Raw genomic sequence first — 15,587 nt, 5'->3', positions numbered from 1 at the left:
CAGCCTCTTTCAAAGTTGTCTTTCAGTGATGTCCTGAATCTTGCTGATGAAGCTGCTTCCCCAGTAGTTTGCAGTCATGATCTGTGACTGGGGAAGGTATGACAGTGATTATTAGCCTGCTTTGTGTCATACCTGCGTTTATATTCTGCAGTGCCCTTACAAACAGGGATGGAGATGAAGAGCTTCTCAGTAAAAGACCTCTGGGAGAGAAGCCCATCAGAGCTGCAGTCTGTTTTGGTTACTGGGGATCTCTCTTATTTGATGTTTTGTTCCTCTTCTAATGCTGCCTCACCATTGAAAAAGCCACATCTGGCTTGAGGCCACTTATAGCAGCTTGAACAAGTGACTCTGTCCTCCAACTGTTCAATTAATGGGCTTGATCTTTCCTATGCTAGTGAAATCTTTTCAGACTCTTGTCCTGTCAGGCTCCTAGCTCTTCCAATTCAGAGGCTTTTAGCTTAGCCAACATTTGGGAGCTACAGCCGGGCTTTTGATAAAATGAGGGGATGCTAGAGGCAGGGATGTAATGGGTCTGATTTCAGCTTGCAAATATGTCTTGGAGAGAACAGAACACCCTCCTTGTACAATCTCTTGTTTGCTGCAGCAGAGCTGGGAGACATCAACTGCATGGGCTGCTCTGGCTTTTGAAATAGAAATGATGAAGCTAATAATAAGAAAGTAAAATTATCTCTACTTCTGTCTCTTGGGCACCCAGAGGGATGTTTCAGAACACAGATGTGCAGAAGAAGTCTAAAGCAGTCAGTGCATTGAGGTTTAAGGAATGTGGTGGTATTGCTGAAGAAAAGCTGTCTGGAGGGTGTTACGTGGCCTCAGTAAGTTGGTAGTTGGGTTGGGGCAGGGAAGTTTTCTGTGCATCTTCTCAACGACAGTGCTGTGCTTAAAGGGGTGCTCTTGTTCCTAGGCTTTTTGTTTTAGGTACTTGTAAGAATGGGAATTATTTTATTTGGCCTCTGAAATCTCTCTCGGTAGTTTTGTGGTTTCCTTCCTATAAAGGTGAACATTTCAGATTAAAATTTTATTTGGCAGCTTACGAGCACTCAAAACAGAGGCTGGAAGGCAAGGGGGGGCAGGAGTGCCCAGCTTATTAAATTTTTCCCAGTGGAGGCATTGCCTGGCCTTTCTTTGTGCTGTAAAAACATGAAAGGATATGAAGTTTCTATTTGGGGAGTGTTAACAAGAAAATGTCAGAGGGAAAAGGCAAGCCAGGGGATCTGGGTGGGAGAGGGCTGGGAGAGACATTCCTTCTTTTTCCTCCATCACTTGCACAGATCTTTCTCCTATCTGCCTTTGTCCTGCTCTGGGTTCTTGTAGTTGTGAGGAAGATTTGGTCTTCAAAGGTGGTACAGAAAAGCAGCAGGAGGAGGAAAAGCACATGTTATTGCCAGAGGAACCAAGACAAGAGAGAACCATCCTGGTCAGGGCATTCAGGGAGCTGTGCAATAGCTGAGAGCAGGCCCTGCTCATGGTGTTCTAGGCCCCTGTCTCATCCCTTCTCCCATGCAGATTTACCTGCGGGCTTTAATATTCCCCTCTGTTGTGGTTTAAACCCAGTCAGGTAATTCGTTCGCTCACTTCCCCCCCCTTTCTTGCCCTCCCCCTGCTCTCGGAGGGATGGAGAGGAGAATTGAAAAGAATGCAACTCCCACGGGTTGAGATAAGAACAGTTTAGTAACTAAGGTATAACACAAATCACTACTGCTACCACCAATGATAATAATGATAAAGGAAATAACAAGGGAAGAGAATACAACACCTCAGCACCAGCCGACCTGATCACTCGCCCCCAAGCCCGACCAAGCTCCGACCGATACCTCCTCCAACCCTGCAGTCTCCCAGCCCTTCCGGCTAACTCCCAGTTACATCCTGGGCATGACGTGCTGTGGTATGGAATACCTCTTTGGTCAGTTTGGGTCAGGTGTCCTGTCTCTGCTTCCTCCTGGCTTCCCCTCCTCCCTGGCAGGAGGCTCACAAAGTCCTTGGCCAAATCAAAACATCGCTATCAGCTCTGTTCCCAAGCTGAAAGTCAAAACACTGCACTGCACCAGCTACCAAGAAGGAGAAACATGACTGCTACTGCTGAACCCAGGACATTATCCACCCCTTATTCTATACCATTCACGTCATGCTCAGATCCCACATTTTCAATATACCATCACTCTTATCTCGGTGCACTCTTATCTTAGTGCACGGACCAGTCCCTATAAAGCTGCTGCGTCCATCTGGTCCATGATGTCAGGCTTCATCTCTTGTAACAGTCTTCCAGAGCAGGACTGTGTGCAGTGTTCACACTCGTGAATAACCTGGGCAATAGTGTCCATTGCTAAATCCACCCCTCGATCATGAGTCCATCTCTGTGTTGCATCTCTGCTCTGATGGCCTGAAGTGCCATGGGCCCACCAGGCTTAAAATAATTCACTGTCCCCTTCAGCAGTTTCTGCAGCTTGTTGCTGGGGACTCCATACAGCTGCCTTCCATCTCCGACGCTTCCAAAGCACTGGAGGGGCCCAGTGGACTAGATACTCGCCCATACTGTCCCACACACCCTGCCACTCATGACTGTCCAGCCTTGGGGAAAACCTCTTGGTCCCCCTATATTGTCGTCTAATCCCAGACAAGACCCAAACCTGACTCTGCTTAACTGTTGAGATCAGACAAAATGGTTGTGGGTAAAACACAGTCTGTGTGTGTGCCAACATGCTGATCCCTATCACAATCAGCAGGCAGGTCCCAAGGATACCCAAAGTCCATTCAAAACCTCCAGAACTCTCAAACGATGCTGCTGTACTTGTCACTGGGGCTGGTGTAGCTGCTGTGCTTGCCGGCTCTCCCACCGCCAGCTTCTCTTTTCCTGAGTCCAGCTCTTCCTCCTCTGCCTTGCTGGGAAATGCTGCGTGGTCTCCTGCATCCTCCTGGGGCTCGGCAGGCGGCTTCCGGGGGATGCTCTCGGCCGTCGCAGGGCTGGGCTCGGCCGCGGGGCTCGGCTCCTCCGCCGCCTTATCCCGCTGCTCGGCAGCCGCTTCCTTCCTCTCCTCGACCGCCCCGACCTCCTCCACCGGCAGCCGTCCCCTCGCGGCCTCCGGCCCCGCTCCCGCCGCCGCTTGGTCCCCGGGGCCGCTCTCCCGGGCCGCTTCAGCTGCCGCCGGCTCCCGGGACCGCTCCCCCTCGGCTCCCCGCAGCCTCACGAAGATGGAGAGTAGGGTGAGGGCCAGGACGGTGAAGAGCAGCCGGACGGCCAGGTACAAGTCCACGGCCACGTCCGTCCCGCCCTGCTGCTGGAGCCCGCCCGTATTACAAGCCATTGCCATAAAGCACAGTGAGACAAGAACCTTAGCCCAGGCCCCACACTTGATAAACACTAACACAGCAAATACCGGCTCTAAGTAAGTTACAACATTCTGAAGCTGTGAGATCAAGAGAAACAACTCTGAGAGCCAATAAATCAGCATTGTGATGAGTGACTATTAATCCAGTCAAATCTGTCGTTATCTCAACCCTTCGTGCCCCACGTTGGGCGCCAAAAAGAACTGTCGTGGTTTAAACCCAGTCAGGTAATTCGTTCGCTCACTTCCCCCCCTTTTCTTGCCCTCCCCCTGCTCTCGGAGGGATGGAGAGGAGAATTGAAAAGAATGCAACTCCCACGGGTTGAGATAAGAACAGTTTAGTAACTAAGGTATAACACAAATCACTACTGCTACCACCAATGATAATAATGATAAAGGAAATAACAAGGGAAGAGAATACAACACCTCAGCACCAGCTGACCGATAACTCGCCCCCCAAGCCCGACCAAGCTCCGACCGATACCTCCTCCAACCCTGCAGTCTCCCAGCCCTTCCGGCTAACTCCCAGTTACATCCAGGGCATGACGTGCTGTGGTATGGAATACCTCTTTGGTCAGTTTGGGTCAGGTGTCCTGTCTCTGCTTCCTCCCGGCTTCCCCTCCTCCCTGGCAGAGCATGAGGCTCACAAAGTCCTTGGCCAAATCAAAACATCATTGTTATCAGCTCTGTTCCCAAGCTGAAAGTCAAAACACTGCACTGCACCAGCCACCAAGAAGGGGAAAAATGACTGCTACTGCTGAACCCAGGACACCCTCTTATCCTCTTGTATCAGCTGAAGCCTTCCCTTGGCACCTGGCTTTCACCACCAGAGAACTTGAACTGCCCTGTAGGTCTGAGCCAGAGGAGGAAAGATGGCAAAAGAGCATCCTTGCTCCATGCATGGTCTGGAGGCCATCAGTATGGAGGATAACAGCTGTGTGGTAGGCTTGGTGACATCCATGTTGTGTACAGTGTGTACCTATGTGTGGTATGTACCTCTGACACAAGGTCCACACACCCCCGGTAACAGACCATAGAATCACAGAACAGTTTGGTTTGGAAGGGACCTTTAAAGATCATCTAGTCCAGATACAGATGCTGAATATCGTTCTTTCAAACTAAAAAGCATGTAACCAAATGATGCATGGGGTGGAAGTGGAAGGTCACGTTTGACTGGGGTTTCTCTGTTTCCTGCCCTGCAGCTCTTCTGTTTGCTCTTGCCCTGGGAAAAAAGACTTTGAGAAGATGGAGAACCAGAGTGGAGCGCTCTTGGGATATGTCCGATGGGAAGGAGAAGAGGAAGGGGATGAGGAGGACGGGGTGGCTCCTGGTGCTTCTCCTTCCAGGCAGATGAGCAAACTGGAAGATGTGCAGGTGGAGATGCTCGAGAAGGCAAGGGAGCTCTTCCAGCTGTGTGACAAGGATGAGAAGGGTTTTATCACCAAGGTGGACATGCAGGTGAGGGAAAAAATCCTTCCTGTATCCTGGGAGGAGCTGTAAAGGCAGGGGTGGCAGAAGCGGGGAGAATGTTGTGTATCTTTACTTTTGACAAGGGTGCAGGTGGGCTGTGTCTCATTCAGGTTTCTGGGAGCAAAACTCTGCCACGGCCAGCTGCTAGGAGCCAAAAATCCCAGTAGGGCCTTGGACCTGCAGGGAATTCCTGGGACAAGTGGGACAGCAATTCCAAATTTTTAAGGAATGCATAAAATTAAAAAAAAATTGCAACAGTTCCTATGAGCATTAAGCAAGCAGTGGATGGGAATTCTGGGGAGGGGAAAGCTTTGGTTTAATTTGAAAAACCGAAACAACAACCTCCGAAATCCCCCCCACAATCAACAAGGGGAAGAAAACCCACCAACCTCTTAAAAAAAGCTGTATATCTTCTTTGTTTCAATCATAGCTAAAGCCTGAGCTCAGAAACTCACTTTAGGCCTGACCTGTAACTTTGCTGTAAAATGATGTTTTGCTGGTTCCTGTTAAGAACAGTATTTGTTAACAGAATCACTGTAGTTCTTTCTTAGTTTTGTTTTAATGGGTTATCAGGAAGGTTACATGTGGATTGTTTTTCTCCTGTCCCATCTTTCCCACCATCTATAATAAATACTTGGCAGGCCCATGCTGGTTTAATTACTGCCTCACTTTGGTTTGGGTTGTGTGATACCTAATTTTGTGTGGTTACATTAATAAATATTTACTAAGCTTTCACCTAAAGCTGCATATTTAACAGACAACAAGGAGGTTTTAGCCTACCCATCTTATTATCTGGAAGCTTTTTTAGGTGCCACTTCGCATTATGTGTTCTGCACATGTATTATGAAGGGAAATCTCTCTCTGCTCCTTGTCTGTGTTGTGGGAATAATGATATGGTCCTAACAGGCAGAAGATGACAAAAGAAAGCTATTTCTCTGTTATGGACTGAACATTTTGATTATGATTTGCAAGATTTCCTGCAAGAGCTGGGAACTAAATCCAGACACCCACAAGTCTGTTCTTCCTCTATGGCCAAAGAGATGGAGCTGGTACCTGATGTGTCCAAAGAGAGCTCTCTTGGTAGCAGCAGTGGTCACAGGAGGCTGGCAATACCCCAGGGAGCAGCAACCTTTGGGTAGGGGTGGAAGGAGGCAGGCAGTGAGCTACAGGCAGTGGCTGTGAATTGCAGGAGGAAGAGGGTTGAGCTCCCTCCAACGAAAATAACCCAAAGTTCCCTCTCTGCAGTCCTGCTTGGATCACCAGTAATGGAAAGTGTCGCCGTATCAGTGGGTATTTGTGTCATCACTTGGTTTTACTGGCAGACTTACCGCATCCTGCCTAGGATGCAGTGCTGAAAGGGCACATCACTGTGGGCCAGAGCTGAGGATGGCAGGGACAGGAGCTATTCACAGGGAAGACTTGAGTCTTTTGTTCGTTCTTTTGTCTTTGCAGCGGCTCCAGAGTGAACTTCCCCTAACCCTTGAGCAACTGGAGACTGTTTTTCACAGCTTGGAACAGAACAATAAGGGATACCTGACACCTGTGGAGTTCAGCTTGGGGCTAGGTAAGGACTGCACAGAGGCAGAGGAAGGAAAATGTACACCTGTGACATGATATTTTATGTTCTGCTGAAGCTGTACTAGCTATGCAGGGCGATGTTCCATGCTTATGTGAATATCATTGGAGAAGATGTGCGTGCAATACTGTTATCCCCCTTTCTGAGGCTTTGTGTTGCCTTCTTCCACAACTGTTACCTGCCCACCTGGTAGAGCCAGCTTCCAAACACCTCCTACTGGAGATGGTACATACTTCAGCCTGTATCTGGCTGTATGATCCACAGTTGTTCATCTCAATAAGGACCTTTGCTGGATGAGAGGACAGAAATATGCCTTTTGGTAACTGTCTCCAGCTGGTAGCAGTGCTGTTCAAGGATAGTAGGAGTCCTATTAGTAGGCTCTCTGTGTTCCCAAATCTCATCATCTGGCACATTTGTCCCAGATATAGCCATAGATGGACATCATGAGGGTACCTGCCTCAGTGCCATTGCTGGTAGAGATAGGCAAGATTTCTCTTTGTGTCAGCCCCCAGTTGTCACGTACCACCTGTGTTGGCATCCTGGCTCCATGGGACTTGCTTCAGTCTAGGTAAAACACTTCATTATTGCATTCATTTGTGTTTTTTTTCTGTGTCTGGCTTCATTGAAGTCCTTTTCAGACTTTGCCCCTAACTCAAGATTTTCGCTTACATATTGCTGTCTTCCTTCTGGAGTGTCTGGGGACAGAAATCAAGGGAAGCTGCAATCAAGTCTATTTCTTGAGAGGGCTTCTTATATGGACTCTGAGAGGTTACAGGGTACATCTGCACTTCTGACAAAAGAGCATGCATTTAAATTGTTCAGTTTAAAGCGATCTGAAATCTTTCTAGGATGTCAAAATAATCTTCAGGCCATTCTCTACCTCAATTTTCTGCACTGTAAAAGAGATAATGAGATGTGACTCTTACTTTAAAGCAGACACCCAAAATGCCTAATCTAAGCCTATCTCCTTAATTAACTATCTGAGCCTCAGGCTTACTCTGAGCTGAGTAGGGCCTTGTATCTCCACATAGCAGGTTTTTTCTAGCAACACATTTCAAGAGTGGGAGAGAAGCGGCTAAATCCTGGACATACAGAACTAAGAACCATAGAACTGTAGAATAGTTTGGGTTGGAAGGGACCTTAAAGATCATCTAATTTCAACCCCCTGCCATGGGCAGGGATGAGAGTGCAAGATCACCCTCAGTAAAATATATCTATAAATTACACTTTGAGGTACACAAATAGTGAATATTTTTTTTCCCTTAGAGCAGCTTCCTGTTCTCATCTGTGCTCTGAACATCCTTGGCTCTTCGCCTCGTAGTCGGGATGTCATTTATGCCTTTTGAACCAAGCAGATCTGTTTTGGAAAGGAAAAGTAGCTGCTGGTGGAGGTCTGACCTCTGTATGCAGGAAGGGGGCCTGCATTTTGAGTAGGGTTGCTTGATTTGTTTCTTTGAGAATTTGTTCCCAGCACCAGTATTTGTCACGTGCCTTGCATAGCATGAAGTTCTCATGGCATTAGTGTCTCAGCATGAAACAGGATCCAGATAGCTGCAAGCCATCCATACGTGGGATGGGGCAGGAGGGAGTGCTCAGGGAGGAAGTTCATTTTGCTCAGACACTATACACAATCCTAGCAAGAGGCAGTCCTTGTCCTGCAGCATTTGAATCAGAACAGATGTAGCACATGAGAAGGGAGGGGTAATGATCTCCTTACTTTTTTAAGCTGGGGACCTGAGGCATGGTGTTATTCAGTGCTGGGCTTGCAGCCACAGAAGCAGCTTGTAGGACCATTAACAACTGAACCCTCAGTGCTGCTACATGTCAATGAAGTGACCTAATGCTGCATACTTCACATGCAAGGGTGGTAGATCATCTTCACACAGATGTGAGCAGAGCCCTAACAGCCTGGTTTTGGGTTGGGAGCCAGTTTCAATCCCAGCATTGCAGACTGGACACTGACATCACCCAGGATGTCAGAACAGGGGCTCCTTACTGACCAGGAGCTGTATGCTACACCAGCAGCGCGCAGGCAGCTTCTCATGGAGCTCTGTCGAGCTGCCATATAAATAGCTTATTAAATGACATCCAATTTGACATTCTTTATTCTCCTTCTTCTCTCCTTCTTCCATTAGGAAAGTTAATAGGGATTGAATTGTGTCAAGGGGCAGGGAGAATGGACCGCTCCAGACATGAGGAGACCTTTGAATCAGGCTGGTCAGATGACTTGGACCCGGCAGATGATGATGAAGAGAAACGATTCTGTTCCATGATGGAGCAGCTCGGCACAGTCCAGATGTTTGAAGAGTAAGTAGAGGAGTCACATGGCATGACTTCTAACATGCTTTGATCTTGCAATACTAAAACTTCAAAGTGCCAGCAAAGACCAAAGAGGTGAACTTAGCTGATTGCTCTCTGAAGCACTTCTTGGGATTTCTGTACTGCTCTCTTGGGTTTTCATATGCTTGGTAACAAATGCAGTGAAGTCTGGGTTTTCTCATCAGTTATCAATTACTTTTAGTGCAGTGATTTTTGCAGAGTTTCCCAAACTAGAATTCATACCACAGATGTAAAATGTAACAATGGCATGGAAGCCCATCTGCACACAACAAATGAAAAGGATCATGTGAGGGTTAGACGAGGTAAGGAGGTTAAGTGTGCTGTCTGTTCCAAAATGGTGTGTGACTGTTCACATATGTTCAGACAATCTTAGCTCTGAAAGTCTCTGTGAAGGATCTGTGTTCAAAGCACTGCTTGTGACTGGGTTGATCTTGAAGAGTGTGGAAGGCTAAACTGGGCAATGGATGCTCACCTGAGCCCTGAAACTTGATATTAATGCTCTTGCATGTGGCCCCAGTAAAGTCTTCGGGCCCCAGTTTCATCCACCTTTTTTTTAGGGCTTTCCCAAGTGAAGTATAACTGGTTCTTACTGATGCATGTCTGCTGGGGCTGGGGTGCCCAGCTGCATCTGTGGGAGCCCTTTGTTTCAGGTACCATAGTCTGACAGTGTTGTCAATTTGCAGGGAGCAGCCCAGGTAGGACAGGAGACAGACAGGACTGGAGACAGAAGCTGGGAGTGGAGGAGTTCGCTGCTTACAGAGCTGCAGCTGTCATAAAACAAATTTTATATTTTGTCTCATTTGCAGTGTGATGCAAAGCATCTACATGTGTCTGTTAATGCTAAACAACTTCTGTCCTGAAGAATTCTGTAAAGCCGCTATGCCTCAGATAATGAGATGACACTGTGAAAAGCCATGTTATTGTTCTGGAGAAAGAGTCTGCTGTTTATGACTGCTTTGAGAAGCATCAGGTCTTAGAGTGGAATTATCCTGTGTTTTTTTTAGACCACTTACTTGCAATTTTATGCAATGAGTTCAGTAGCTACTTCATGTCATGCCTTTGTGCCAAGCCAGCTGTTGTAATATAAAACAGAAGCTAATTGGGGTCAGAGCAGGAATCTAAACTATCTTCACTGGTTTTGCTAGAAATAAATTGTTTTGTTTATTAACAGGATTAAAACTGTTCTTTTATCTAAACCATGAAGTTTTTATGAACTGCTATTTCAGTTTGGGACAGAAAAAGAAGGCTATCTTGCAGTGGTGGCAGGGGGCATCAACAGCTTTTTGGTTGGGATTTTTGTTTGCTTTTTCATAGAGAGTATTACAGGAGACACCTAGACAAAGAGAAACATCTCTATGTATAATTATTCTGTGTATTTCAAGATATATTTCAGTTCCTCCAAAGTACTCAATGGAGTTAATAAATAAATAAATAAGCTCTTCCCTGAAAAGAAGCATGAAGTGATGTCTGCAGGCTTATAAGACTCTCTAGGAAAGAGTAAGTTTGTAAGTGCTGTGTTCGAGTTGCAATGAATTAATTGCCAAAACAGTGTTGTTACTTCATGTTCAGAAAAGAAGACTTCGGGTTTCCAGGGCTTCCTCTGTTGTTATCCTGATGAGACACCTAGGAAAACTTGCTTCTTTTGTTTTTGTGCCCCAGTTTCCATACTTGTAAAATAAAATAATACAGTCCTGAGAAAAAACACCTATGTGATATGTGCTAAAAGTTGAGCTGTAACAGTTTGCTGCTTGACCATAGCTCACAGCAGATTTGCTGAATGTTCTTCTCCAAGTCTTGGTTTAGACACCAAATGCGTTATTGCTGAATACTTAGAAAAATAATAATTCCAGGTTTGCTTCCTAGGTTTCTTTCTTTGTAGTCTTCTTTCAGATGACTTTCTTTATTTTAACCTTACAGTAGATCTCACTTCACATGCATGCTCCATCACTGTCCAACTTCCCTCTTTGCTATGGTGATGTAATGGAGGTTGTCACAGGAGAAGAGCAGTTTGTCTGTCCTGAGTGCATGCTGGAGTTGGAATAACAGTCCGTAAGAGGACACAAACTCATTTCCTTTCCTTCTCTCCCACATGCTTGCTCCAGTCCACGAGAGATTCGGGAGCTCTGGGCTCGGCTACGAAAAGAGCGTCCGGAGCTGTTATCCAATTTTGAAGAGTTTCTGTTGCGTGTTTCATCATACATAAGGGAGGTGAATCACGAGAAGGAATCTATGGAACAGGCACTGAAGCGGTAAGAACATCATGACCATTTGCTGTCAGGAACCAGCTGATGCTTGGATGCTGCGTCAAATGCAAGTTGAGGCTGGGTTAGAGGACACAGAGATTTTTCTTGCTTTAATAAAATGACTCTTTACCTTGATCTGGTTCCCACAGGTTTGTTTTGCATCAGTGTCCACTCATAACATTTGGTCTGGTTGAAATCCTACTCAATGCTACACAGCTGTTAGTGGGAATCTGTTCCCACCCTCCTCTCCTGTTTTCTTTCTGTATTCTTTTTCTCTCTCCTGAACTGTGGGCCCCATACCTTTTGTAGGAAGGAGACAGACCATGACCGAGAAGTCAGGTGCCTTTATGAAGAAATGGAGCAACAGATCAAAGCAGAAAGGGAGAGGCTGATCTGCCAGGTACCTCATCTCTCTTGGCTGAAGTCAAACTTTCTCTGTTCTGAAGCAGACGTGATGGCCTATTTGGCCAAGAACAACTCTTACTGTGCTGGTTGGTGTATGCATAGCTGTATCTTTACGTCTGCAGGAAGCACTGAGACATGACAGGAGTAACCTGCTCCAGAAGGAACTGCACAGCAAAGAGCAGGAGCTGGAGAAAATCCTTTACCGCCAAAAGAAGGTAACAAGACCTAAATCCTTTCTAAAGAAGCACATCCGCTTCTACTATCTTCCTGCTAAGGTCTCTCCTGACTGAGAATGGTTTTCATCTGCTGAGGGTTTGTACAAGCTAAACTGCTGCTAGCTAGTCTAGTTCTCTCTGTCTCTGAAGGAGGAGTTGAAGTCGTTTGTCAAGTGATTGGTTTGTCCTCTACTGTAATGTCTTAGCGTGAATGTTTTGATCACACGTTTTGTTATCTGCTTTGTTTTCTCTTGACACAATCCTCCTGTCAGTTGTGCAATAACCATTTGGCAAGGAAGACAGGGCTTTTACACATACATTTGGAAGTTATGAGTTTGGAGCCTTTTGTGGTAAGAAAGTTGTGTATGGATATACAAGAGCCAAATTTCTCTAGTTTGTGTTTTCTGTCTGCTCCAGAATACACCAGAGTGAACAGTTCTGTGATGCTTGAGCTGTATAATACCATATGTTTGCATTGCAGCACCTAATGACTTACTGATTAATCAGTCATGGAGAAGATCAAAGCAGAAACTTCCCTTTATCCATTCCTGGCATGGATACTTGTATGGCATGGTCCATTCTGGAGGTCTTTCTCCTTTTGGTCTGAAGAACTAAGACATGACCCCCACAAAAACAAGTCATGGGAGGTACCTGTAAGATGCTGGTGACTGGGGGTATCCAAGTTGGATACCTAGCTGTGATGTGGATGAAATGGCACTTCTCTGAAATAATCAACTCACTGTGTAGCAGCTGGAAAAGCCAGCAAAACTTAAGTGCCATCAGGAAAGACAATGAGAATAAGATAGAGGCCAGAATTTTCCTGCTACCTACACCCTTGATGTACCTCATTTGGTATGTGCAGTTCTAGTTTCCTCTGGCTCCATTGTGTCCTTGAGTATGAAGGTACAGAGAACTAATAAGAATAAGGAAATGGGCATCTGCATTAGGAAGAGAAAGTAGGAAAGCTTAGACTTGATTTTGAAGAGGAGACTGGGGGAAGATATGAGTGAACTTTATAGACTTGGGAAGGTGGTGGATAAGGTTCATATAGAACTGTTACTCCCTAAATCCTGCAATAGGGGAGGTTAGGGACACTCAGTGAGATTAATACGAATTTGATTTAGAAGAACATATTTCTTTACACAGAGATTGGTGCTGGATTTTTTTTCCACAGGATGCAGGCAATGTCAGCATTTAAAAAAGAATGGACAAAAAATATGGAGAACAGGCTCATAAGTATTCATCAAAAGAAGGAACAGTCATGGATGTGGCCTCTAATGTCCCCAGTCCAGGGACCATAGATGCTGGGGCTGTATCAGGAGGAATGGGTCTTAGGCATGCTCTTCCTAGGTAGCACCTCTTCTTGCTATGGGTCAAGGCAGAGTACTAGGCTACTAGACTACAGTCTTATTAGAATGGTCATTTCTGATTCTCTTAACTCTGAGACTTGCACTAAGCTATGCAGATAATCAGGTTCCTCTTGTGGCGTAAGACCAGTACTGTGATCGTGCTGCTCCACAGTATCACTTCCAAGTACAGACAACATAAACGGGAGACTCATGTGTAATAGAGGTTTCTTGGGGAGGAGCAGGTGTGCTTTACTTAAAACCTGTCCCCTGGCTTATTGAAAGATCCAAAGGCTTTGGGCAGGGGTTGCTGTTTCTTAGTCTCAACTTCACTGCCCATCGTTATGTGGTCATGCTGATGTCCAAAGGACTGGAAGTCTTTAGGCAAAGATGGGTGCAACCTATGCTTGTAGCCTCAGTGGGGAGAGATGTGGGGCTTGTGTTTCAAGGAACCTAGGAAATGTCAGCTTGGTTCACTCCTGCTCACAACCATTGTATCTGTGTGCTGGCAGAGAGCAGAAAGCAAGAAAAAAGCACTTTATTTTGTGCTACAGTGTGCTGCTTCACTTTCCCTTTGAGAGGGGGAGAAGGTACACTGAGAGAAAAAGCAGGTTGGAGGTATAAATGTGGAGGCTGACTCTGCCACCTACTACACTGATCAGAACTGGTGCCTGGTGTTTCTCTCTGTTTGCAAGCATGGGCTGTATAATTTTATTTTGGGAATTTGTAAATTCTTGGATGGGTACCACCATTTCTGCATAGCACCAGCTTCAGCAGATGGCCCTGGTTAGCTGGTGTGGCTGAATTGCCAGTATGATTCTTCTTGTGATGCCCTACTTGTCATATGAGATGGATGGGTTTGGCTGCTGCATGGCTTTGACTCTTTCCCAGACTATGCCAGTCATTTGTGAGGAGTCACATCACCGGTTGAGTACATTACAACAGGCTTTGAACTTCCCAAATCAGGCTTGTTAGTTGTGCTGGGGTCTTGTGCTGCCTAGAGTGTAGCTGTGCCGCAGTGGCATTTAAACAATATCTCTAGGCAAAGGGCCTATGTCCAGCAGTGGTAAAGGCCACCCAATCACTTGACTTTCCAGGTGTGGTGTGAGCTATGCCTGGCACCTCGATGTATCCCCCTTTCAGCTGCCATGGGCTCAGGAAGGCCCCAAACAGTTCAGCAGCTGTGCTTAATAAGTCCTGATGGATACACCCCTTCTTCCACCCAAAATTTCCCAGTCTTCCTTTGACCCTTATTTGTACTCTGATTTCTACAGTGCCTGACAGAAGAAGCTTCTCATACTGCCTGAAGCACTTCCTTTGCTATGCTTAATAATTGCATTGCTTGCTCCCCAGGGCTGGCATGATGAGAAATAATTGCTTCCAATTCACTCTCTCAATGCCACTGGTGGTCCTGTAGACCTAAGTTGTGTTTACCTCCCTTCTGCCTCATTACTTACATCTGCTTTTTCAGCCAGTTTTTACTGGCATGATGGTAGCACAAAAACCCTGTGTTTAAGCAGCCCTTCTCCCATTGCAGCTGGAACATCAGCTACAGTCGCTGAACTCAGAGCAGCTGGAGACCCGTGTGCAGAATGAAAGGCTCCGGCACCTGAATGAAAACCTGCTGGAAGAGCTGGAGAAAAGCAAATGGGAGCTGGAGGCAGTGAAGAGGCAATTACAGAAGCTCCAGAAAGAGGCTCAGCTTGAGCAAGAGCAGAAGGACAGGTAAGAATGGGCAGGGAAGGGGGTGTCAGGACAGGAACTCAGGGAAAGAAAGAAGGGTGTGCAAGTAGTTAAAGGATAAGGATCTCTAATTAGAGGCCTTGGCCTCATCAGAGGATTTCCTGTTTCTTCTTGAAGAAAAGTAGTAACATCCCAGTGGTCTTATGGGCCTCAAGAGGGAGTGATAGTGCTAACTCCCACCTGCCTATAGCGGGAGATGATTATGTTTATTAGTATTTGGCTAGTAAAGCAGTGTAAAAAATACAGATGATCATCAACCTAAAGGAGGCTTCTCCTCCATGTATTTTCTAGTTCATTATTGCCTCCATAAAGTTCCTACAGATCCTCTTCTCATCAGTTGTGTTCCTGTTTCTGGGCTTAATCTAACAATGGGTAGCTAAACACTGGGCTGTTTCAGATCCAGATGGTAGTAAGCATCCTTCCCATCTCCAGCAGCTGAGGAAACTGGAGTGTGAAAGGAGAGCAGGAGGGCTAGCATACAACCCAGCCATCCCAGCTTCCACAGCAGTGCTGCTTCCTCTGAATCCTCCTAGCATAGGGCAGGCCCTTATCTTTAAGAATATCCCACCAGTGTCTCCAAGAAAGAGATCTTTGTATTTCCTCTCCCATTATCTTACTTCCCCTTTTATAATCCTCTTTGTCCTAGGGATGTGTTTAGAGTCTCCAAGAACATGCAGAAAGAGAAACAAAGCCTCCTTCGGCAGCTGGAGCTCCTCAGGTAAGAACAGGGCTGGGGGAAAATGCTGAGCCCTTGTGCGTGCAAGGGGCTGAACTTTCAGCACTGTGTTTGTTTCTCCCACAGAAAGCTATGTAAGTGTATTCAAGCAGTGCTCAGACACTGCTTGTTTTTCTAGGTCCAGAGTTGCACAATCTGGCCAGTTCTGGCATACTACAGGCTGTGTAATCCC

At 46.3% G+C, this 15,587-nt stretch overlaps 2 protein-coding genes across 8 annotated transcripts in view; both read left to right on the top strand.

The window, feature by feature from the left end:
* Positions 1-15,587, top strand: part of RPLP2 (ribosomal protein lateral stalk subunit P2) — a 142,270-nt gene that overhangs the window by 56,932 nt on the left and 69,751 nt on the right. The gene's annotated exons all lie outside the window — the stretch shown is intronic.
* The window catches only part of CRACR2B (calcium release activated channel regulator 2B), a 46,421-nt gene that overhangs the window by 15,665 nt on the left and 15,169 nt on the right, over positions 1-15,587 (top strand). For 6 of the 7 annotated variants that reach the window (XR_008972566.1, XR_008972565.1, XM_057412789.1 and 3 more), the window contains exons 2-9: positions 4,544-4,799; positions 6,264-6,375; positions 8,523-8,694; positions 10,830-10,976; positions 11,280-11,370; positions 11,498-11,590; positions 14,474-14,661; positions 15,326-15,397. Coding sequence is in view for 5 of the 7 variants with exons in the window: in XM_057412789.1 (XP_057268772.1) it covers positions 4,587-4,799; positions 6,264-6,375; positions 8,523-8,694; positions 10,830-10,976; positions 11,280-11,370; positions 11,498-11,590; positions 14,474-14,661; positions 15,326-15,397 (1,088 nt within the window). In the remaining 2 variants the exon portion in view is untranslated. The remainder of the gene's footprint in view (positions 1-4,543; positions 4,800-6,263; positions 6,376-8,522; positions 8,695-10,829; positions 10,977-11,279; positions 11,371-11,497; positions 11,591-14,473; positions 14,662-15,325; positions 15,398-15,587) is intronic. The other variant, XM_057412791.1, reaches the window with a different exon arrangement.

The sequence above is a fragment of the Pezoporus wallicus genome, unplaced genomic scaffold, assembly GCF_028554395.1.
Source record: "Pezoporus wallicus isolate ANWC-B61680 ecotype Strahan unplaced genomic scaffold, APGP_CSIRO_Pwel_v1 scaffold_6885, whole genome shotgun sequence".
Classification (NCBI taxonomy): domain Eukaryota; kingdom Metazoa; phylum Chordata; class Aves; order Psittaciformes; family Psittacidae; genus Pezoporus; species Pezoporus wallicus.
The sequence above is the reverse complement of the archived record's forward strand: the minus strand, read 5'-3'. Positions and strand labels throughout refer to the sequence as shown.